At 53.8% G+C, this 23,738-nt stretch overlaps 2 protein-coding genes across 2 annotated transcripts in view; one reads left to right on the top strand and one right to left on the bottom strand.

Moving 5' to 3' along the window:
- Nucleotides 1-1,690: 1,690 nt before the first annotated feature.
- On the bottom strand, nucleotides 1,691-14,174 carry LOC127465426 (PHD finger protein 1-like). Its single transcript, XM_051775895.1, has 6 exons — nucleotides 13,902-14,174; nucleotides 11,234-11,384; nucleotides 7,275-7,356; nucleotides 7,088-7,183; nucleotides 4,678-4,760; nucleotides 1,691-1,948 (listed from the first exon to the last, which is right to left on the bottom strand). Exons 2-6 carry the CDS (start codon nucleotides 11,360-11,362, stop codon nucleotides 1,796-1,798), a joined length of 543 nt encoding a protein of 180 aa, XP_051631855.1. The 5' UTR covers nucleotides 11,363-11,384; nucleotides 13,902-14,174; the 3' UTR covers nucleotides 1,691-1,795.
- Nucleotides 14,175-16,636: 2,462 nt separating this feature from the next.
- LOC127465425 (kinesin-like protein KIFC1) overlaps nucleotides 16,637-23,738 on the top strand; it is a 31,576-nt gene continuing 24,474 nt past the window's right edge. The window contains exons 1-7 of the mRNA XM_051775894.1: nucleotides 16,637-16,654; nucleotides 16,716-16,782; nucleotides 16,858-16,944; nucleotides 18,222-18,266; nucleotides 19,252-19,296; nucleotides 20,552-20,774; nucleotides 22,443-22,599. Coding sequence (XP_051631854.1) covers nucleotides 16,637-16,654; nucleotides 16,716-16,782; nucleotides 16,858-16,944; nucleotides 18,222-18,266; nucleotides 19,252-19,296; nucleotides 20,552-20,774; nucleotides 22,443-22,599 — 642 coding nt within the window. The remainder of the gene's footprint in view (nucleotides 16,655-16,715; nucleotides 16,783-16,857; nucleotides 16,945-18,221; nucleotides 18,267-19,251; nucleotides 19,297-20,551; nucleotides 20,775-22,442; nucleotides 22,600-23,738) is intronic.

Here is a 23,738-nt window from a genome sequence, read left to right on the forward strand (position 1 = left end):
GATTTGGGGGGGGTTTTTTGGGATTTGAGTGGTTTTGGGGGGATTTGGGGGAGTTTGGGAGGAATTTGGGGGGGATTTGAGGGGATTTTGGGGGTGTTTGGGGAGGTTTGGGGGCATTTTGGGGGGATTTGGGGGGGACTTGGGAGGGATTTGAGGGGATTTTGGGGGAGATTTGGGGGGAATTTGGGGGTGTTTTGGTGGATTTAGGGGGGATTTTTGATCGGTTTTGGTCCATTTTCAGAGCTGTTTTTTGGGGTGTTTTTGGGGTATTTTGGGTCATTTTTGGGGTATTTTGGGTGGGTTTTTTTGGGGTACTCACTGCCCAGGCTCCCCACAGTAGTGGGGCTGTTTTGGGGCTGCTTTGGGGCCATTTTTGGGGCTCTTTTGATGGGTTTTGGGGCCGTCTCTGGAGTTCTTTCCGAGCTGATTTTTGGGGTATTTTTGGGGTGTTTTTGGGGTATTTTGGGTCATTTTTGGGATATTTTGGGTGGGTTTTTTTGGGGTACTCACTGTCCCGGCCCCCCCGCAGTAGCAGTAGCAGCTCTGGAGGTTGTGCAGGTTGGGGAGGGGGGTTTTTGGGGCCATTTCAATGGATTTTGGACCCATTTTTGGTCCATTTTCGAAGCTGTTTTTTGGGGTGTTTTTGGGGTATTTTGGGTCATTTTTGGGGTATTTTGGGCTGGTTTTTTTGGGGTACTCACTGTCCTGGCCCCTGCAGTATAAAGGTTGTTTTGGGGTTGTTTTGGGGCTGTTTTTGGGGCCGTTTCAATGGATTTTTGATCCATTTTTGGTCCATTTTCGAAGCTGTTTTTTGGGGTGTTTTTGGGGTATTTTGGGTCATTTTTGGGGTATTTTGGGCTGGTTTTTTTGGGGTACTCACTGTCCCGGCCCCCGCAGTAGCAGTGGCAACTCTGGAGGTTGTGCAGGTTGGGGAGGGGTTTTTTGGGGCCGTTTCAATGGATTTTTGACCCATTTTTGGTCCATTTTCGAAGCTGTTTTTTGGGGTGTTTTTGGGGTATTTTGGGTCATTTTTGGTTAATTTTGGGCTGGGTTTTTTTGGGGTCCTCACTGTCCGGGCCCCTGCAGTATAAAGGTTGTTTTGGGGTTGTTTTGGGGCTGGTTTTAGGGCCGTTTCAATGGATTTTTGACCCATTTTTGGTCCATTTTTGAAGCTGTTTTTTGGGGTGTTTTTGGGGTATTTTGGGTCATTTTTGGTTAATTTTGGGCTGGGTTTTTTTGGGGTCCTCACTGTCCCGGCCCCTGCAGTAGTGGAGCTCTTTTGGGGTTGTTTTGGGGCTGTTTTTGGGGCCGTTTCAATGGATTTTTGACCCATTTTTGGTCCATTTTCGAAGCTATTTTTTGGGGTGTTTTTGGGTTATTTTGGGTCATTTTTGGGATATTTTGGGCTGGTTTTTTTGGGGTACTCACTGTCCCGGCCCCTGCAGTAGCAGTAGCAGCTCTGGAGGTTGTGCAGGTTGGGGAGGGGTTTTTTGGGGCCATTTCAATGGATTTTGGACCCATTTTTGGTCCATTTTCGAAGCTGTTTTTTGGGGTGTTTTTGGGGTATTTTGGGTAATTTTTGGGTGATTTTGGGGCAGTTTTTTTGGGGGTCCTCACTGTCCGGGCCCCCTGCAGTATAAAGGTTGTTTTGGGGGTTGTTTTGGGGCTGGTTTTAGGGCCGTTTCAATGGATTTTGGACCCATTTTTGGTCCATTTTCGAAGCTGTTTTTTGGGGTGTTTTTGGGGTATTTTGGGTCATTTTTGGGGTATTTTGGGGCGGTTTTTTTTGGGGTACTCACTGTCCGGGCCCCCCGCAGTAGCAGTAGCAGCTCTGGAGGTTGTGGAGGTGTTTGGGGTCCCACTGCAGGGCCCCCAGGGCGTAGGGCAGGACCCTCTTCATCCTCAGCATGGCCCGAGCGTGGGGGCCCCGGCGAAGGGCCCCCCCTTTCTGGGGGGGAAAAGGGTCAGAATTCCCAAAAAAATGGGATTTTGGGGAAAAATGGGGGTTGGGGGGAAAAATGGGATTTTTTGGAGGGGAAAAACGGGGGTTTGGGGGGAAAAATGGGATTTTTGGGGGGGAAAATGGGGTTTTAATTTAAAAAAAGGGATTTTTTTTGGGGGGGAAAAGGGGGTGAGAATTCCCAAAAAAATGGGGATTTGGGGGGAAAAGGGGGTTGGGGGGGGAAAATGGGATTTTGGGAGGGGAAATGGGATTTTTTGGGGGGGAAAAAAGGGATTTGGGGAAAAAAAAATGGGATTTTTGGGGGGAGGAAATGGGATTTTTTGGGGGGGGAAACGGGGGTCAGAATTCCCCCAAAAAATGGGATTTGGGGGAAAAATGGGGCTGGGGGGGAAAATGGGATTTTTGGGGGGAAAAATGGGGGTTTGGGGGAAAAAAATGGGGGTTTGGGGAGTAAAAATGGGATTTTTGGGGGGGGGAAATGGGATTTTGGGGGGGGAAATGGGATTTTTTTTGGGGGGAAAAGGGGGTCAGAATTCCCCAAAAAATGAGGATTTGGGGGAAAAAATGGGGTTGGGGGGGAAATGGGATTTTTTTGGGGGGAAAAATGGAGGTTTGGAGGGAAAAAAATGGGATTTTTTGGGGGGGAAAATGGGGTTTTAATTAAAAAAAAGGGATTTTTTTGGGGGGAAAAGGGGGTGAGAATTCCCAAAAAAATGGGATTTGGGGGGAAAAGGGGGTTGGGGGGGGAAAATGGGATTTTGGGAGGGGAAATGGGATTTTTTGGGGGGGAAAAAAGGGATTTGGGGAAAAAAAATGGGATTTTTGGGGGGAGGAAATGGGATTTTTTGGGGGGGAAACGGGGGTCAGAATTCCCCCAAAAAATGGGATTTGGGGGAAAAATGGATTGGGGGGGAAATGGGATTTTTTGGGGGAAAAATGGGGGTTTGGGGGAAAAAAATGGGGGTTTGGGGAGTAAAAATGGGATTTTTGGGGGGGGGAAATGGGATTTTGGGGGGGGGAAATGGGATTTTTTTGGGGGGAAAAGGGGGTCAGAATTCCCCCAAAAATGAGGATTTGGGGAAAAAAATGGGGTTGGGGGGGGAAATGGGATTTTTTTGGGGGGGAAAAATGGAGGTTTGGAGGGAAAAAATGGGATTTTTTTTGGGGGGAAAATGGGGTTTTAATTTAAAAAAAGGGATTTTTTTTGGGGGGGAAAGGGAGTCAGAATTCCCAAAAAAATGGGATTTGGGGGGAAAAGGGGGTTGGGGGGGGAAATGGGATTTTTTTGGGGGGGGAAACGGGGATTTGGGGGAAAAAATGGGATTTTTGGGGGGGGAAAAATGAGGGTTTAATTAAGAAAAAATGGATTTTTTGGGGGGGAAAAGGGGGTCAGAATTCCCCCCAAAAATGGGGATTTGGGGAAAAAATGGGGTTGGGGGGGAAATGGGAAGTTTGGGGGGGAAAATGGAGATTTGGGGGGAAAAAAAGGGACTTTTTTGAGGAGAAATGGAGTTTTAATTCCAAAAAAAAGGGATGTTTGGGGGGGGAAATGGGATTTTTTTTTGGGGGGGAAAGGGGGGGTCAGAATTCCCAAAAAAATGGGATTTGGGGGAAAAATGGATTGGGGGGGAAATGGGATTTTTGGGCCAAAAAAATGGAGGTCTGGGGACAGAAAAATGGGATTTTGGGGCCTAAAAATGGAGGTTTGGGGTAAAAAAAAATGGGATTTTGGGGCTTGGATCCCAAAGTCGGGGATTTATCCCTAAAAATGGGATTTTTTAGATCCTAAAAATGGGGATTTGGGTCTAAAAAAAGCGATTTTGGGGCCAAAAAAGGAGAGTTTGATGCCTAAAAATGAGGGTTTGGGGTAAAAAAAAAATTGGAATTTGGGGTTTGGATCCCAAAGTCGGGGATTTATCCCTAAAAACGGGATTTTTGGATCCTAAAAATGGGGATTTGGGTCTAAAAAAAGTGATTTTGGGTCTAAAAAATAGGGATTTGGGTCTAAAAAATGGGATTTTTTGATCCTAAAATTGTGGGGCTGGGTCTAAAAAAAGCGATTTTGGGTCAAAAAAGGAGAGTTTGATGCCTAAAAATGAGGGTTTGGGGTTAAAAAAAAATGGGATTTTGGGGCTTGGATCCCAAAGTTGGGATTTAACCCTAAAAACTGTATTTTTTGGATCCTAAAAATCAGGATTTGGGTCTAAAAAAAAAGCGATTTTTGGGGCCAAAATATGGGGATTAGGACCAAAAAAAAAGAGATTTTGGGTCTAAAAAATGGGGGTTCAGGGGTTAAAAAAATGGGAATTTGGGGCTTGGATCCCAAAGTCGGGGTTTTATCCCTAAAAATGGGATTTTTTGGATCCTAAAAAATGGGGATTTGGGTCTAAAAAAGCGATTTTGGGGCCAAAAAAGGAGAGTTTGATGCCTAAAAATGAGGGTTTGGGGAATTTGTGGTTTGGATCCCAAAGTCGGGGATTTATCCCTAAAAACTGGATTTTTTGGATCCTAAAAAATCGGGATTTGGGCTCAAAAAAAATCGGGATTTTGGCTCCAAAAATGGGATTTTTAGTCCCTAAAAATGGATCTTTTGGGGGTAAACCCCGGGATTTCCCCCCAATTCCCGGGTTTTGAGCCTCCCCCGTCTCCCCCTTTTCCCCGGGAATGTCGGGAATTCCGGGAATTCCGGGAATTCCGGGGTTTTTTTCCCCCACCTTGGTGGCCACGGCGAAGACGCAGCGGCGGCAGCTCCAGGGGGGGGGCCCGGCGGGGGGGACGTGGCAGCGCTGGTGGTACGCTGGAAAACCGGGAATGGGGGGAAAACCGGGAATGCTGGGACATTCCCGGCACAAATCCCCCCTTTTCCTGCTTTGCCCATCTGCTTTTCCCAGTTTTCCATCAGTTTTTCCCATTTTTCCATCATTTTTCTATCATTTTTTCCCATTTTTCCACCCATTTTTCCCCATTTTTCCATCAGTTTTCCCATCATTTTTTCCCGTTTACCACAATTTTCCCATTTTTTCATAATTTTTCCCATTTTCCATTAATTTTTTCCCATTTTTCACCCATTTTTCCCCATTTTTCCATCAGTTTTCCCATCATTTTTTCCCATTTACCACAATTTTCCCATTTTTTCATAATTTTTCCCATTTTTTCATAATTTTTCCCATTTTCCATCGATTTTTTCCCATTTTTCACCCAATTTTTCCCATTTTTCACCCAATTTTTCCCATTTTTCACCCAATTTTTCCCATTTTCCATCAATTTTTCCACCATTTTCTCACCATTTTTCCCATTTTCCATCAATTTTCCTGTTTTCCCATCATTTTTTCCCATTTTTCCATCATTTTTTCCCATTTTTTGGTCAATTTTTCCCATTTTTCCATCATTTTTCCCATTTTCCATCAAATTTTCCCATTTTTCCATCATTTCCCCCCATTTTTCTGTCATTTTTCCCCATTTTTTCCCATTTTTCCATCATTTTCCCCCCATTTTTCCATCAATTTTTCCCATTTTCCCACCAATTTTCCCACCATGTTCCACCATTTCTCCCATTTTTCCACCAATTTTCCCATTTCCCACCCATTTTCCCCATTTTTCAACCATTTTTCCATCAATTTTTCCCATTTTTCCAACAATTTTCCCCATTTTCCATCAATTTTCCCCATTTTCCCACCACATTTTCCCATTTCCCACCACATTTTCCCATTTTTCCACCATTTTCCCCACTTTTCTGTCATTTTTTCCCATTTTCCTCCCATTTTTTTCCCATTTTCCATCAATTTTCCCATTTTTCCCATTTTCCCACCAATTTTCCCATTTTCCATCAATTTTTTCCCATTTTCTCACCAATTTTCCCATTTTCCCACCAATTTCTCCCCATTTTCCATCAATTTTTTCCCACTTTTCCATCATTTTTTCCCATTTTCACCCATTTTTTCCCATTTTCCATCAATTTTTCCATCAGTTTTTCCATCAATTTTTCCCATTTCCCACAATTTTCCCATTTTTCCATCAATTTTCCCATTTTCCACCCATTTTTCCCATTTTTCAACCATTTTCCCATCAATTTTTTCCCATTTTTCCATGAACATTGTCCCGTTTCCCATCAATTTTTCCCATTTTCCCAACAATTTCCTCATTTTCCCACCCATTTCCCACCCATTTCCCACCCATTTTCCCACCCATTTCCCACCCATTTTTTCCCATTTTTCCCATTTTCCACCCATTTTTCCCCATTTTCCCACCCATTTCCCACCCATTTTCCCCCCATTTTCCCACCCATTTTTTCCCATTTCCCACCCATTTCCCACCCATTTTTTCCCATTTTTCCACCCATTTCCCACCCATTTTTCCCCATTTTCCCACCCATTTTTCCATCTGTTTCCCACCCATTTTTTCCCATTTCCCACCCATTTTCCCACCCATTTTTCCCCATCCATTTTCCCACCCATTTTTTCCCATTTTCCCACCCATTTTTTCCCATTTTCCCACCCATTTTCCCACCCAGTTTTCCCCATTTTTCCACCCATTTCCCACCCATTTCCCCCCCATTTTTCCATCAATTTTCCCCCCCATTTTTTCCCATTTTTCCACCCATTCCCCACCCATTTTTCCACCCATTTCCCACCCATTTTCCCCCATTTTTCCACCCATTTCCCACCCATTTTTCCACCCATTTCCCACCCATTTTTTCCCATTTTCCCACCCATTTTTTCCCATTTTCCCACCCATTTTTCCCATTTTCCCACCCATTTTCCCATCCATTTCCCACCCATTTCCCATCCATTTCCCACCCATTTTCCCCTCCATTTCCCACCCATTTTTTCCCATTTTCCCACCCATTTTTCCATCCATTTCCCACCCATTTTTTCCCATTTTCCCACCCACTTTTTTCCCATTTTCCCACCCATTTTCCCCTCCATTTCCCACCCATTTTCCCCTCTATTTTTCCCATTTTTCCCCCCATTTTTCCCATTTTTCCCTCCATTTTCCCCCCCATTTCCCCCCCATTTTCCCCCCTTTTTTCCCCCAATTTTCCCATTTTCCCCCCCTTTTTTTTTCCCTGGAATTCCCCGAATTTGGGGCCGTTTTCCCCCCGGAATTCCCGCCATTCCCGCTCACCGTGGCCGCATTTCCCGCAGCGCACGAGCGCATTCCCGGCATTCCGGGAATTCCCGGCGCAGACGCAGCACGAGGGGTCGTCCCCGGGCACGGCCGCTGGGGGGCGCCGAGGAGCCGCAATTAATGACCTCATCAAGGGGGTTAATGAGGGGGGGTTAATTAGGGGGGGGTTAATTAATTGGCTCACCCGGGCTGATGTCCTTCCACAGCACCAGAAACTGGGAATTGTCCTCGAACTGGATCAGACACCCCCGGCGGGACGGGTCCACCTGGATTGGGGGGATTTGGGGGGGTTTGGGGGGGGGTTGGGGAAATTGGGGGGGTTTGGGGCGGATTTGGGGGGATTTGGGGATTTGGGGGGGTTTGGGGGGATTTGAGGGGATTTGGGGGGGATTGGGGGGATTGGGGGGATTTGGGGGGACTTGGGGGGATTTGGGGGGATTGGGGGGGGGATTTGGGGGGGATTAGGGGGAGATTTGGGGGGATTTTGGGGAGGTTTGGGGGAGATTTTGGGGGGATTTGGGGGGATTTGGGGGGGTTTGGGATTTGGGGGGATTTGGGGGATTTGGGGGGATTTGGGGGAATTTTGGAGGGATTTGGGGGGATTTCGGGGAGATTTTGGGGGGATTTCGGGGGGATTTGGGGGGATTTGGGGGATTTGGAGGGATTTGGGGGGATTTGGGGGATTTTAGGGGGATTTGGGGGGATTTGGGGGGAGTTTGGGAGGATTTTGGGGGGATTTGAGGGGATTGGGGGGGATTGGGGGGGATTTGAGGGGATTTTGGGGAGGTTTGGGGGAGATTTTGGGGGGATTTGGGGGGATTTGGGGGGGATTTGGGGGGGTTTGGGATTTGGGGGGGATTTGGGGGATTTGGGGGGATTTGGGGGAATTTTGGAGGGATTTGGGGGGATTTCGGGGAGATTTTGGGGGGATTTGGGGGGATTTGGGGGGATTTGGGGGGATTTGAGGGGATTTGGGTGTGGATTTGAGGGGATTTGGGTGTGGATTTGGGGGGATTTGGGGGGATTTGGAGGGATTTGAGGGGGATTTGGGGGATTTTAGGGCGAATTTGGGGGGGATTTGGGAATTTTGGGGGGATTTGGGGGGATTTGGGGGGATTTAGGGTGTTTTGAGGGGATTTTGGGGAGGTTTGGGAGAGTTTTGGGGGAGTTTGGGAGAGTTTTGGGGGGATTTGGGGGGGATTTGAGGGGGATATTGGGGGGATTTGGGGGATTTGGGGGGATTTGGGGGGGATTTGGTGGGATTTTGGGGAATTTGGAGGGATTTGGGGAAATTCGGGGGGCTTTAGGGGGGATTTGGGGGGGATTTCAGAATTATGGGCGGGAATTTGGGGATTTGAGGGGATCTGAGGGGATTTGAGGGAGATTTTGGGGGGATTGGGGGGGATTTGGGGGGAGTTTGGGGGAGGTTGAGGGGATTTGGGGGGGATTTGGGAGGGTTTGGGGGGATTTGAGGGGATTTTGGGGGGTTTTGGGGATTTGGGGGGATTTGGGGGGATTTGGGGGGGATTTGGGGGGATTTCGGAATTTTGGGGGGATTTGGGGAGATTTGGGGGATTTTAGGGGGGATTTGGGGGGATCTGAGGGGATTTGGGGGAGATTTTGGGGGGATTTCGGAATTTTGGGGGGATTTGGGGGGATTTGGGGAGATTTGGGGGATTTTAGGGGGGATTTGGGGGGATCTGAGGGGATTTGGGGGAGATTTTGGGGGGATTTGGGAATTTTGGGGGGATTTAGGGGGATTTGGGGAGATTTGGGGGATTTGGGGGAGATTTGGGGGGATTTGGGGGGAGTTTGGGAGGATTTTGGGGGGATTTGAGGGGATTTTGGGGGGATTTTGGGGGATTTGGGGAGGTTTGGGGGATTTGTGGGAATTTGGGAGGGTTTGGGGGGATTTGGGGGAGTTTGGGGGGGATTTGGGGGGGATTCGGGGGAGTTTGAGGGGATTTGGGGGGATTTGGGGGGTCACAGAGGAGGTTTGGGGGAATTTGGGGAAATTTGGGGGGATTTTGGGGGGAATTTGGAGGGATTTGGAGGGATTTGGGGGAATTTGGGGGGATTTCGGGAATTCGGGGGAATTCGAGGGGATTTGAGGTACTTGGGGGTGGGTTTGGAGTATTTTGGGTTGTTTGGGGGGTATTTGGGGGGTTTCAGAGTATTTTGGGGTGATTTTGTGGTATTTTGGTGTGGTTTGGGGCGTGGTTTGGGGTATTTTGGGGGTACTTTTTTCTATTTTGGGGGATTTCGGGTTGGTTTTTTGCTATTTTGGGGTGTTTTATGGGTATTTCGGGGTGTTTTTGGGGTATTTCGGGGTGTTTTTGGGGTATTTTGGGGTACTTTGGGGTGTTTTGGGGTGTTTTTGGGGTCGCACCTTCTTGCCGGTGCCCAGGTAGAGCAGCCTGTCGGTCCCGTGGGGGTGGGTTGGGGGTATTTTGGGGTTATTTGGGGCTATTTTGGGTTGGTTTTAGGCTATTTTGGGGTGGTTTTTTGCTATTTTGGGGTGTTTCGGGGTGTTTCGGGGTGTTTTTGGGGTGTTTTGGGGTCCCACCTTCTTGCCGGTGCCCAGGTAGAGCAGCCCGTCGGTCCCGTGGGGGTGGGTTGGGGGAAATTTTGGGGTTATTTGGGGCTATTTTGGGATGGTTTTTTGCTATTTTGGGGGTATTTGGGGCTGTTTTGGGGTATTTTGGGGTGTTTTGGGGTGTTTTTGGGGTCCCACCTTCTTGACGGTGCCCAGGTAGAGCAGCCCGTCCGTCCAGTGGGGGTGGGTTTGGGGTTATTTTGGGGTTATTTGGGGCTATTTTGGGGTTATTTTGGGGTATTTCGGGGTATTTTGGGATTTTTTTTTGCTATTTTAGGGTATTTTGGGGATATTTTGGGGTGTTTTGGGGTGTTTTTGGGGTCCCACCTTCTTGACGGTGCCCAGGTAGAGCAGCCCGTCCGTCCAGTGGGGGTGGGTTGGGGGTATTTGGGGGCTATTTTGGGCTATTTTGGGGTTATTTTTGGTTATTTCGGGGTGTTTCAGGGTGGTTTTGGGGTATTATGGGGTGGTTTTGGGTGTTTTTGGGGTCCCACCTTCTTGCCGGTGCCCAGGTAGAGCAGCCCGTCGGGCCAGGGGGGGTGGGATTGGGGTTATTTTGGGGCTATTTTGGGCTATTTTGGGTTGGTTTTAGGGTATTTTGGGGTGTTTTGGGGTGGTTTTGGGATATTTCGAGGTGGTTTTGGGGTATTTTGGGGTGGTTTTGGGGTATTTTGGGATGTTTTTGGGGTCCCACCTTCTTGCCGGTGCCCAGGTAGAGCAGCCCGTCGGTCCCGTGGGGGTGGGTTGGGGGAAATTTTGGGGTTATTTGGGGCTATTTTGGGATGGTTTTTTGCTATTTTGGGGGTATTTGGGGCTGTTTTGGGGTATTTTGGGGTGTTTTGGGGTGTTTTTGGGGTCCTACCTTCTTGACGGTGCCCAGGTAGAGCAGCCCGTCCGTCCAGTGGGGGGGGGTTTGGGGTTATTTTGGGGTTATTTGGGGCTATTTTGGGGTTATTTTGGGGTATTTTGGGGTGTTTTTTTTGCTATTTTTGGGGTATTTTGGGGTATTTTTGGGGTATTTTGGGTGTTTTTGGGGTCCCACCTTCTTGACGGTGCCCAGGTAGAGCAGCCCGTCCATCCAGTGGGGGTGGGTTGGGGCTATTTTGGGGTTATTTGGGGCTATTTTGGGGTTATTTGGGGCTATTTTTGGGGTATTTTGGGGTATTTTGGGATATTTTGGGGTGTTTTGGGGTGTTTTTGGGGTCCCACCTTCTTGACGGTGCCCAGGTAGAGCAGCCTGTCTGTCCAGGGGGTGTGGGTTGGGGGTTATTTTGGGGCTATTTGGGGCAATTTTGGGTTGGTTTTATGCTATTTTAGGGTATTTCGGGGTGTTTTTGGGGTGTTTTTGGGGTGTTTTGGGGTGTTTTTGGGGTCCCACCTTCTTGACGGTGCCCAGGTAGAGCAGCCCGTCTGTCCAGTGGGGGTGGGTTGGGGTTATTTTGGGGTTATTTTGGGCTATTTTGGGGATATTTCAGGGTGGTTTTTTGCTATTTTGGGGTATTTCAGGGTGTTTTTGGGGTGGTTTTGGGGTGTTTTTGGGGTCCCACCTTCTTGACGGTGCCCAGGTAGAGCAGCCCGTCCGTCCACCTGGCCAGCACGTCCTGCCCCTCCCCGAACTGGGGGGGTTTGGGGGGGCTCGGGGGGGGGAGGGGAGACCCCCCCGGGGGGGCCGCCATCGCATCCCGGGGGGGGGAGGGGCTGCGGACCCCAAAATTCCAGCGGTTACAACCCAAAAATGCGGGGGGGGGGGGGAGAGGAAGTTTGGGGGGTTCCAGTTTTGGGGTCCCGGTTTGGGGGGGTCTCAGTTTGGGGGGGGTCCCGGTTTGGGGGGGTCCTGGTTTGGGGGGGTCCCGGTCTGGGGGGGTCCCGGATTGGGGGGTCCCAGTTTTGGGGGGGTCCCGGTTTGGGGGTTCTCGGTTTGGGGGGGTCCCGGTTTGGGGGGGTCCCGGTTTGGGGGGTCCCAGTTTTGGGGGGTTCCAGTTTTGGGGAGTTGCAGGGGGGGTGGTCCCAGTTTGGGGGGGTCCCAGTTTGGGGGGGGTCCCGGTTTGGGGGGGTCCTGGTTTGGGGGGTCCCGGTCTGAGGGGGTCCCGGTTTGGGGGTTCTCGGTTTGGGGGGGTCCCGGTTTGGGGGTTCTCGGTTTGGGGGGGTTCTCGGTTTGGGGGGGTCCCGGTTTGGGGGGTCCCAGTTTTGGGGGGTCCAGTTTGGGGGGATCTCAGTTTGGGGGGTCCCGTTTGGGGGCGTTTTGGGGAGGGGTGGTCCCGGTTTGGGGGGTCCCGTTTGGGGGGTCCCAGTTTGGGGGGGGTCTCAGTTTGGGGGGGGTGGTCCCAGTTTGGGGTGGTCCCGGTTTGGGGGGTCTCAGTTTGGGGGGGGTGGTCCCAGTTTGGGGGGGGTCCTGGTTTGGGGGGGTCCTGTTTAGGGGGGAGGGGCCGAGGGGGGGTGGTCCCAGTTCGGGGGGTCCCAGTTTTGGGGGGGTCCCGTTTAGGGGGAGTTGCGGGGGGGTGGTCCCGGTTTGGGGGGTCCCAGTTTGGGGGGGTCTCAGTTTGGGGGGGTCCCAGTATGGGGGGTCTCAGTTTGGGGGGTCCCGGTTTGGGGGGATCCCGGTTTGGGGGGTCCCAGTTTGGGGGGTCCCGGTTTGGGGGGTCCTGGTTTGGGGGGGGTTGCGGGGGGGTGGTCCCAGTTTGGGGGGTCCTGGTTTGGGGGGGTCCCGGTTTGGGGGGGTCCTTGTTTAGGGGGTCTCAGTTTGGGGGGGTCCCGTTTAGAGGGGGGGCCGAGGGGGGGGGTCCCAGTTTGGGGTGGTCCCGGTTTGGGGGGTCCCAGTTTGGGGGAGGTCTGGGGGGGGCCGGTCCCAGTTTGGGGGGGGTCCCGGTTTGGGGGTTCCCAGTTTTGGGGGGGGTTGCGGGGGGGTGGTCCCAGTTTGGGGGGTCCCAGTTTTGGGGGGGTCCGGTTTGGGGGTCCCTGTTTGGGGGGGTCCGTTTTTTAGGGGAGGTTCCTTTAGTGGGTGTGTCCCTTTTTTTGGGTGGGTGTGTCCCGTTTTTAGAGGGGGCGTGTCCCATTTTTTGGAGGGGGGGTGTGTCCCGTTTTTTGGGGGAGTGTCCCTTTTTTTTTGGGGGGTGTCCCTTTAGGGGGGGTGTCCCTTTTTGGGGGGGGTGTCCCGTTTTTGGGGGGGATGTCCCTTTTTTGGGGGGGTGTCCCATTTTTGGAGGAGGGTGTCCCTTTTTTGGGGGGGATGTCCCGTTTTTGGGGGGGTGTCCCTTTAGGGGGGGTGTCCCTTTTTGGGGGGAGTGTCCCTTTTTTTTTGGGGGGTGTCCCTTTAGGGGGGGTGTCCCTTTTTGGGGGGAGTGTCCCTTTTTTTTTGGGGGGTGTCCCTTTAGGGGGGGTGTCCCTTTTTGGGTGGGTGTGTCCCGTTTTTAGAGGGGGTGTGTCCCATTTTTTGGAGGGGGGGTGTCCCTTTTTGGGGGGGGTGTCCCGTTTTTGGGGGTTGTCCCTTGGGGGCAGTGTCCCTTTTTTTTTGGGGGGGTGTCCCTTTTTTGGGGGGTGTCCCGTTTTTGGGGGTTGTCCCTTTTTTTGGGGGGGGTGTCCCTTTATTTTGGGGGGGGTGTCCCTTTTTTTGGGGGGGTGGGGTATCCCATTTTTCGCGGGGGGGGTGTCCGGTTTTTGGGGGGTGTCCCTTGGGGGGAGCGTCCCTTTTTTTTTTGGGGGGTGTCCCTTTTTTGGGGGGTGTCCCTTGGGGGGAGTGTCCCTTTTTTTGGGGGGGGTGTCCCTTTTTTTTTGGGGAGGGTGTCCCTTTTTTTGGGGGGGTGTCCCATTTTTTGGGGGGGGTGTCCCGTTTTTGGGGGGGGGGCCCTTTTTTGGGGGGGGTGTCCCTTTTCGGGGGGTGGGGTGTCCCATTTTTTGGGGGGGGGTGTCCCTTTTTTGGGGGGTGTCCCATTTTTTTGGGGGGCTGTCCCTTTCTTTGGGGGGGTGTCCCTTTCTTTGGGGGTGTCCCGTTTTTGGGGGGTGTCCCTTTTTTTTGGGGGGGGGGTGTCCCTTTTTTGGGGGGTGTCCCGTTTTTGGGGTTGTCCCTTTTTGGGGGGAGGTGTCCCTTTTTTTGGGGGGGGTGTCCCATTTTTTTAGGGGGGTGTCCCTTTAGGGGGGGTGTCCCTTTTTTTTGGGGGGGGTGGGTTATCCCATTTTTCGCGGAGGGGGGGGGGGTGTCCCGGCCGGGGGGTGCCTCACTGCGTCAGCAGCAGCCGCGGGGGGGTCCCTCGGGTGTCCTGCCCGTGCCGGGGGGGTCTCCGGGGCCCCCCCAGCGCCGACCCCGAGCGGCCGCGGCGGGGGGAAGGCGGCGGCCGGGCCGTGACGCAGCAGCCGCGGCGGCGGGGGGGGGGTCCGGGGGGGGGCGGCGGAGGGACGGCGGCCCCGGGGACCCCCCCGGGGAACCCCCCCGGGACCCCCCCGAGGGGCCGGGGCGGCCCGGGGGGGGCTGGAAGGGCTCGGAAACCCCCCAAAAACAACCCCAGACCCGCCCCCCCCGCCCGCCCCCCCGCCCCCCGAGGGGCACCCGCTGATGCCCCGCAGGGCCCAGGCCACGCCCACGAGGCGGAGGCCACGCCCACGGGGTCGTAGACACGCCCACGCGGCGTTAAAAGCCACGCCCACCCCCCGTCTGGCCACGCCCCCCCCCGAACCCACCGCGGTCCCCGGAGCTGCCTTTGGGTCTGGCCACGCCCACGGCGCTCAGGCCACGCCCATGACCTCACTGGACACGCCCACACTTGTGGACACGCCCCCTTAACTCATTGGGGCCCGGAGGGTGCTGGCCACACCCACTAAGTGCTGGCCACGCCCATGACCTCACTGGACACGCCCACACTTGTGGACACGCCCCCTTAACTCATTGGCTCCCGGAGGGCACTGGCCACGCCCACGGAACGTAAAAAAGCCACGCCCATGACCTCACTGGACACGCCCACACTTGTGGACACGCCCCTTAACTCATTGGGCCCCGGAGGGCTCTGGCCACGCCCACGGCGCTCAGGCCACGCCCATCCGCCGTAAGACACGCCCATATAGAGAAACCACGCCCACAACTCTCAGGCCACGCCCCTAAACCACAAAGCACGCCTACAATAGTCAGGCCACGCCCCTAATTAACAAACCACCCCTACATCCCTCAGGCCACGCCCCCAATTCCCAAACCACGCCTACAATTCTCACGCCACGCCCATTCACCACCGTCCCTCCGGGACATGACAAGCCACGCCCATCACATGGCCACGCCCTCTTAAGACCACGCCCCTTTTGGGCCACGCCCCCCGCCCTGCCCTTCAGGGCCCCGCGGTTTTAAAATCGAGAGGTTTTATGACTTTAATTAGAACCGGCAAAATTAAAGAGTTACATTTATATTTATATTTATATTTATATTTATATTTATATTTATATTTATATTTATGTGTTTATTTATATAAAATGCAGGCTTTGATGTGTTTTTACATATTTATCTATTTTTACGATTTGGGAGGATTTGGGGGATTTGAGGGGGGTTGGGGGGATTTGGGGGGGAATTTGGGGGGATTTGGAGGAGATTTGAGGGGGTTTGGGCGGATTTGAGGGGGTTTGGGGGGATTTGGGGCAATTTGGGGGAGAATTTGGGGGGATCTGGGGGGGTTTGGGGCGTCTGGGGTGGTTTGGGGGGTCTGGGGTGGTTTGGGGCAGTTTCAGGGCAGTTTGGGGGCGGTTCGAGGTAGTTTGGGGGGGTCTGGGGTGATCTGGGGGGGTTTGGGGCGTCTGGGGTGGTTTGGGGGGTCTGGGGTGGTTTGGGGCAGTTTCAGGGCAGTTTGGGGGCGGTTCGAGGTAGTTTGGGGGGGTCTGGGGTGTTTTGGGGTTGGTTTGGGGCAGTTTTGGGGCAGTTTTGGGGCAGTTTTGGGAGGTTTGGGGGGATCTGGGGTGTTTTGGGACTGGTTTGGGGCTGTTCGGGGTCAGTTTTGGGGCGGTTTCAGGGCAGTTTTGGGGCGGTTTCAGGGCAGTTTTGGGGCTGTTCGGGGTCAGTTTTGGGGTCAGTTTTGGGGCGGTTTCAGGGCAGTTTTTGGGGCGGTTTCAGGGCAGTTTTGGGGCTGTTTGGGGTCAGTTTTGGGGCCAGTTTTGGGGTGGTTTCAGGGCAGTTTTGGGGCTGCTCGAGGTCAGTTTTGGGCCGGTTTCAGGGCAGTTTTGGGACTGTTTGGGGTCAGTTTTGGGGTCAGTTTTGGGGCGGTTTCAGGGCAGTTTGGGGGCTGTTCGGGGTCAGTTTCAGGGCCAGTTTTGGAGGTGGTTTCAGGGTAGTTTTGGGGTTGTTTGGGGTCAGTTTTGGGGTCAGTTTTGGGGGCGGTTTCAGGGCAGTTTTGGGGTTGTTTGGGGTCAGTTTTGGGGTCAGTTTTGGGCCGGTTTCAGGGTAGTTTTGGGACTGTTTGGGGTCAGTTTTGGGGTCAGTTTTGGGGCGGTTTCAGGGCAGTTTGGGGGCTGTTCGGGGTCAGTTTCGGGGCCAGTTTTGGGGGTGGTTTCAGGGCAGTTTTGGGGCTGTTTGGGGTCAGTTTTGGGGTCAGTTTTGGGGTCAGTTTTGGGGTCAGTTTTGGGGGCGGTTTCAGGGCTCTTCGGGGTCACTTTTGGGGTCAGTTTTGGGAGCTTTGGGGCGCAGTCTGGGCTTCAGGCCCCGCCCCCTCCCCTCCCATCCAATCACCACCCCCTCCCTTCCCCAAACCCCGCCCCTTCACAAACCCCGCCCCCTCCGCGGCCGTTACCCCGTCGGCGGACCACCCCTCCTCCCCCTTAGCCCCGCCCCTCTCTCCCATTGGCTCCCCGAGCCCGCTCCGCGTTCTCCCATTGGCCGATCCGCCGGAGGGGCCGGGGCCACCCCCTGAGGGCTCGCACGCCATTGGCCGAGCCGCGGCGCCCGGAGCGCGCGCGGCGGTTCGAAGGGGCGAGCGGGGAGACGCAAGATGGCGGCGGCGCCTGAGGCCGGGGCCGGAGCCCTCTCGGCGCTGGTCGCGGCTCCCGGTGCCGCGGGCCCGGGACAAGCGGCCGCCGTCGGGACCCGGCCCCGAGGGGGGGAGCGGCGGCGGCGGTGGCGGGACCCCCCCGGCAGGTGCGGTCCCCCCTCGTCCCCGGGTGGGGTTTTAGCCCCTTGGCCGAGGTGGGTGATGTTGTTGTTCCCTCACAGAAACGGGCCCGGCCCGGCCCCGGCGGAGAAACGGCCGCGCTCAGGGCTCCCTCAGGGCGCTCGGGGCGGCGGCGGCGGGAAGGAACGGTAACAGGGGGTTTGGGGAGGGGTTAAAGTGGGTCTGGGGGGGCTAAGAGGGGGATCTGAGGCGGTTAATGGGGGCATTTGGGGGGGGGTTAAAAGGCGATGGGGGGGTTAAAGTGGGTCTGAGGGGGGCTAAGAGGGGATCTGAGGCGGTTAATGGGCGTTTGGGGGGGGTTAAAAGGGGCTGGGGGTGGATTAAAGTGGGGTCTGGGGGGTTAAAGTGGGTCCTGGGGAGGGTTAAAATGGTCTGGGGAGGGTTAAAATGGGTCTGGGGAGGGTTAAAATGGGTCTGGGGAGGGTTAAAATGGGTCTGGGGGATTCAAGGGGCATTTTGGGGGAGTTAAAGGCGGTCTGGGAAGGTTTGAGGGGGGTTTGGGAGGGGTTAACAGGGATAAAGGGGGTTTAAGGGGGGGGTTTGGGGTATTAGAGGGGGTTTGGGGGGTTTAAAGAGGGTCTGGGGGGGGGTTAGAGGGGATCTGAGGTGGTTAATGGGGCATTTGGGGGGGTTAAAAGGGGCTGGGGGTGGATTAAAGTGGGTCTGGGGGGGTTAAAATGGGTCTGGGGGGGTTAAAGTGGGTCTTGGGGGGGTTAAAGTGGGTCTGGGGGATTCAAGAGGCGTTTTCGAGGAGTTAAAGGTGGTCTGGGAGGGTTTGAGGGGGGTTTGGGTGTGTTTGGGAGGGGTTAACAGGGATAAAGGGGGTTTAAGGGGGGGGTTTGGGGGGGTTAAAGGAGCTTGGAAGGAGTTAAAGGGATGTTTTTGGGGGGATTAAAGGGGGTCTGGGGGGGTTGAAGGGGATTTTTGGGGGCTTTTAGGGGTATTAAAGGGGGTGTTTGGGGGCTTTTAGTGGTATTAAAGGGGGTTTGGGGGGGGCTAAAGGGGCATTTGGGGGTTTTGAGAAGGTTAAGGGGGCTTTTGGGGTGGGTTTAAGGGGGGATTTGGGGGGTTATTGGCGGCTAAAGGGGGCCTGGGGGGGTAAAAGGGGCTTGGAAGGAGTTAAAGGGATGTTTTTGGGGGGATTAAAGGGGGTCTGGGGGGGTTGAAGGGGATTTTGGGGGGCTTTTAGGGGCATTAGAGGGGTGTTGAGGAGGTTAAAGGGGCATTTGGGGTTTTGAGAGGGTTAAGGGGGCTTTTGGGGTGGGTTAAAGGGGGCACTTGGGGGGCACTTGGGGGGTTATTGGGGGCTAAAAGCGGCCTGGGGGGGGGTTAAAGGGGAGGTTTGGGGGCTTTTAGGGGTGTTAGAGGGGGTTAAACCCCCCAAAAAACGTCCCATCTGCTCCAGGGCCCCCCAAAAAGGCAGCGACCGTTGTGGCTGCACCACGAGCGGGTGAGACCCCAAAGCCCCCCAAAATGTCCCCAAAGCCCCCCAAAATGTCCCCAAAGCCCCTCCAAAATGTCCCCAAAGCCCCTCCAAAATGTTCCCAAAGCCCCCCCCGAATGTCCCCAAAGCCCCCCCAAAATGCCCCCAAAGCCCCTCCAAAATGTCCCCAAAGCCCCCCCAAAATGTCCCCTCTCCCCCCAAAATCCCCTTGGTGTCCCTGAGACCCTCCCCCCCATGTCCCCAGAGGCCCCCCAAAATGTCCCCTCTCCCCCCAAAATCCCCTTCGTGTCTCTGAGACCCCCCCAAAATGTCTCCTGTCCCCCCAGACCACCCCCATGTCCCCAAAGCCCCCCCCAAAATGTCCCCTCTCCCCCCAGAGCCCCCCTTGGTGTCCCTGAGACCCCCCCATGTCCCCAAAGCCCCCCCCAAAATGTCCCATGTCCCCCCAGACCCCCATGTCCCCAAAGCCCCCCCAAATGTCCCCTCTCCCCCCAAAATCCCCTTGGTGTCCCTGAGACCCTCCCATGTCCCCAAAGCCCCCCCCAAATGTCCCCAAAGCCCCCCCAAAATGTCTCCTGTCCCCCCAAAATGTCCCCTGTTCCCCCAGAGCTCCTCTTGGCGTCCCTGAGACCCTCCCCATGTCCCCAAAGGCCCCCCAAAATGTCCCCTGTCCCCCCAGAGCCCCCCTCATGTCCCCAAAGCCCCCCCCTTATGTCCCCAAACCCCCCCAGAATGTCCCCTGTCCCCCCCAAATGTCCCCTGTCCCCCCAAAATGTCCCCTGTCCCCCCCAAATGTCCCCTGTCCCCCCAAAAATGTCCCCTGTCCCCCCAAAATGTCCCCTGTCCCCCCCAAATGTCCCCTGTCCCCCCAAAATGTCCCCTGTCCCCCCCAAATGTCCCCTGTCCCCCCAAAAATGTCCCCTGTCCCCCCAAATGTCCCCTGTCCCCCCAGAATGTCCCCTGTCCCCCCAAATGTCCCCTGTCCCCCCAGGTCCCCCCCGGAAGGCATCGATTGCTGCGGCTGCACCACGAGCGGGTGAGTCCTGAGACCCCCCCCCGGGGTCCCCAATTCCTCCCTGGTGTCCCCAAAACACCCCCCGTGTCCCCAAGACCCACCTGGTGTCCCCAAGACCCTCCTGATGTCCCCAAAACACCCCCGGTGTCCCCAAGACCCACCTGGTGTCCCCAAGACCCTCCAGGTGTCCCCATGTCCCCCTGAGGTCCCCAAGACCCCCCGGTGTCCCCAATTCCTCCCTGGTGTCCCCAATTCCCCCCTGATGTCCCCAAACCCCCCCCGGTGTCCCCAAGACCTCCCCCAGTGTCCCCAATTCCCCCCCGAGGTCCCCAAGACCCCTCTGGTGACCCCAAAACCATCCTGGTGGCCCCAAACCCCTCCCCACTGTCCCCAAACCCCGTCCCTGATGTCCCCAACCCCAGATGTCCCCCCAGGAGCCCCCTGTGCCCCCCCCAAGTTCCCCCCCTGACCCCTCCCCACTGTCCCCAAACCCCTCCCCACTGTCCCCAAACTCCTCCCCACTGTCCCCAATGCCCCCAAACCTGTCCCCAAATCATTCCCTGATGTCCCCAAATCCTGTCCCCACTGTCCCCAAACCCCTCCCTAATGTCCCCAAACCCCTCCCAACTGTCCCCAAACCCCTCCCCACTGTCCCCAATGTCCCCAAATCTGTCCCCAAACTTGTCCCCACTGTCCCCAAACCCCTCCCCACTGTCCCCAATATCCCTAAACCTGTCCTCAAATCATTCCCTGATGTCCCCAAACTTGTCCCCAATGTCCCCAAACCCCTCCCCACTGTACCCAATGTCCCCAAACCTGTCCCCAAACCCCTCCCCACTGTCCCCAAACCCCATCCCTGATGTCCCCAAACCCCTCCCCACTGTCCCCAATGTCCCCAAACCTGTCCCCAAACTTGTCCCCACTGTCCCCAAACCCCTCCCTAATGTCCCCAAACCCCTCCCCACTGTCCCCCAACTCCTCCCCACTGTCCCCAATGTCCCCAAACCTGTCCCCAAATCATTCCCTGATGTCCCCAAACTTGTCCCCAATGTCCCCAAACCCCTCCCCACTGTCCCCAATGTCCCCAAACCTGTCCCCAAATCATTCCCTGATGTCCCCAAACTTGTCCCCCGCTGTCCCCAAACCCCTCCTCACTGTCCCTGATGACCCCAAACCCCTCCCTGATGTCCCCAAACCCCTCCCCGATGTCCCCAAACTTGTCCCCACTGTCCCCAAACCCCGTCCCTGATGTCCCCACCCGCGGGTGTCCCCCCAGGCCCCCCCTGTGCCCCCCAAAAACGCCCCCCCTGGGACCTGCGGGGTCAGCTGGGGGACCTGCGGGACGAGCTGGGCACGGCCCGGGAGCGGCTGCGGGACCTGCAGAGCCAGAACCAGGGCCTGGAATGCGGGAATCGGGAGCTCAGGGAGCGCCTGGAGCAGCTCCAGGAGGAGATCACGGAGCGGGAGCGGCGCGAGAGCCACCTCAGCTCCAGGCTGGGGTGAGCAGAGCACGGAAACTGCCCCAAAACTGCCCCAAAGCCAGCAAAATCCACCCAGGTCCTGTGAAAAACCTCCCAAAATCCACCCAAATCCAGTAAAAATCCACCCAAATCCAGCAAAATCTACCCAGATCCTGTAAAAAACCTCTCAAAATCCACCCAAATCCTTCAAAAACCTCTCAAAATCCACCCAGATCCTTGAAAATCCCCCTGAAATCCACCCAAATCCCTTCAAAAACCTCTCAAAATCCACCCAGATCCTGTAAAAAACCTCTCAAAATCCACCCAAATCCCTTCAAAAACCTCTCAAAATCCACCCAGATCCTGTGAAAAACCTCTCAAAATCCACCCAAATCCTTCAAAATCACTCTGAAATCCCCCCAAATCCCTTAAAAACTTCTCAAAATCCACCCAAATCCCTTAAAAAAGCTCTCAAAATCCACCCAGATCCTGTAAAAATCCACCCAAATCCTTCAAAAACCTCTCAAAATCCATCCAAATCCCTTAAAAAACTCTCCAAATCCACCCAGATCCTTTCAAAAACTCTCAAAATCCACCCAGATCCTGTAAAAATCCACCCAAATCCCTTAAAAAACTCTCAAAATCCACCAAATCCTGTAAAATACCTCTCAAAATCCATCCAAATCCCTTAAAAAACCTCTCAAAATCCACCCAAATCCCTTAAAAAACCCCTCAAAATTCATCCAAGTCCTTCAAAATCCCCCTGAAATCCACCCAAATGCCAGGAAATCCTTCAGAACTGAGCTGCAATCCATTGAAATGAAGCTAAAATCCATCAAAATCCCCCTAAAATCCACCCAAACCCCCTCCAATTCCATCAAGAATCCCTTGGAACCTTCTCAAAATCCATGAAAATTGACCTCAAGTCCACGGAAATCAACCCCAAACCCCTCAAGATCCCACAGGATTTCCCCCAAAACCCTTCAAAAAATTCCCCAATTCCCTCCAACTTCTCCAAAATTTCCCCAAAATCGCCCCAAATTCCAAAGGTTTCCTCAAAATGGGAATTTCCCGAGATTCTCTCAAGGATCCCCACAAAAATTCCCCAATTCCCCACAGATCCCCCACCAAAATCACATAAATTCCCTCCAAATTGCCTTCAAATCCCCCAAGCCCCTCAAGGTTTGGGAATTCCGGAGCGATTTGGGAAGAAGTTTGATGGGAATTTGGGGGGAAATTCAGGGAATTTGGGGGGAAATTCAGAGAAACCCAGGGAATTTGAGGGGAAATTCAGGGAATCTGAGGGGATTCTGGGGGAAATTCAGGGGATTTGGGGGGTCAGAGGGAGGATTTTGGAATTCTGAGGGGGGTTTGGGAGGATTTGGTGAGAATTTTGGGGGGAAATTCAGGGGATCTGGGGGGTCAGAGGGAGGATTTTGGAATTCTGAGGGGGGTTTGGGAGGATTTGGTGAGAATTTTGGGGGGAAATTCAGGGGATTTGGGGGGTCACAGGGAGGATTTGGTGGGAGTTCGGGGAGAAATTCAGGGCATTTGGAGGACCAGAGGGAGGATTCGGGAAGAATTTAGGAATTCTAAGGGAGAGTTGGGAATTCCGGGGGGGCTCGGGAATTTTGGGGGGCGGTTTGGGAAGAGGTTTGATGGGAATTTGGGGGGGATTCAGGGAGAAATTCTGGGACTTTCCCACAGCTCTCTGGAGTCAGAGCTGGAGCAGAGCCGCTCCCTGGCCGAGGGTTTGGCGCTGGAGAAGCGGCGTCTGGAGGAGGAGGAGGAGCAGCGGCGGCGGGAACGGGATGAAGCCAGAACTCGGGAGCGTGCCCTGTCTGAAAAACTGGAAAACGTAGAGGTGTGCGGGGAGTGGAATTCCCAAAAACTTACCGGGAAAGGGGAGGAAAAAAATCGGGAAAATCCGGAGCCGTTTTGGTGCTTTGTGAGGGGCGAGATCCGCCAGGGGGCGCCAAAGCGACCAACTGAAAAAAGGCGGGAAAACCTGAGGGCGGCAGCAATTCCCGGCTTTTTGAGCCCAAAATTCCTCACGGAGCGCCCGAAAAAACGGGGAGAGTCAAGGAAAAAAGGCAAGAAATGGGAACTCGCACCGGTGTTGCTGGTTTTTGAACCGGAAACGCCTCAGAATTTGGGAAAAATGAGGGGGAAACAGTTTTTCCCAGTTTTGCCCCTTTTAAACGCAAAATTCCTCGGGGGGAGCATTGGAAGAATGGGAAAAAAAGTTGAGGATTTTGATCCGATTTTGGATTTCTTTCTGGCATCAAAAGCTCATCTCAAAAATCAGGAAAAACTGGGAAAAATAAGAGGGAAATGGTTTTCACAGTTTTGCCCCTTTTAAATGCAAAATTCCTCAGGGGGAGCATTGGAAAAATAGGAAAAAAAGTTGAGGATTTGCTCCGATTTTGGATTTCTTTCTGGCATCAAAAGCTCATCTCAAAAATCAGGAAAAACTAGGATTAATAAGGGGGAAATGGTTTTCACAGTTTTGCCCCTTTTAAATGCAAAATTCCTCAGGGGGAGCATTGGAAAAATAGGAAAAAAAGTTGAGGATTTGCTCCGATTTTGGATTTCTTTCTGGCATCAAAAGCTCATCTCAAAAATCAGGAAAAATTGGGAAGAATAAGGAGGAAACGGTTTTCCCAGTTTTGCCCCTTTTAAACGCAAAATTTCTCTGGGGGGCATTGGAAAAATGGGAAAAAAAATGGGGATTTGCTCCAATTTTGGCTTTCTTTTTGGCATCAAAAGCTCTTGGGGCATCTCAAAAACTGGGAAAAACTGGTAAAAATGGGGAATTTGCACCGAGTCTGGCGGTTTTGTGCCCAAAATCCACCAGTGGTACCAAAAAAAAAGGTGGGAAAATGGGAGTTTGCACTGATTTTGAGCTTTTTGGCATTGAAATCTCTCAGGGAGCACCTCAGAATTTGGGAAAAGAAGAAAAAAAGGGAATTTTCCACCCAAAATCCCTGGGGGGGGGCACCT

The sequence above is a fragment of the Manacus candei genome, unplaced genomic scaffold, assembly GCF_025592945.1.
Source record: "Manacus candei isolate 608988 ecotype Guabito, Panama unplaced genomic scaffold, ASM2559294v1 h1tg000387l, whole genome shotgun sequence".
Lineage (NCBI taxonomy): Eukaryota > Metazoa > Chordata > Aves > Passeriformes > Pipridae > Manacus > Manacus candei.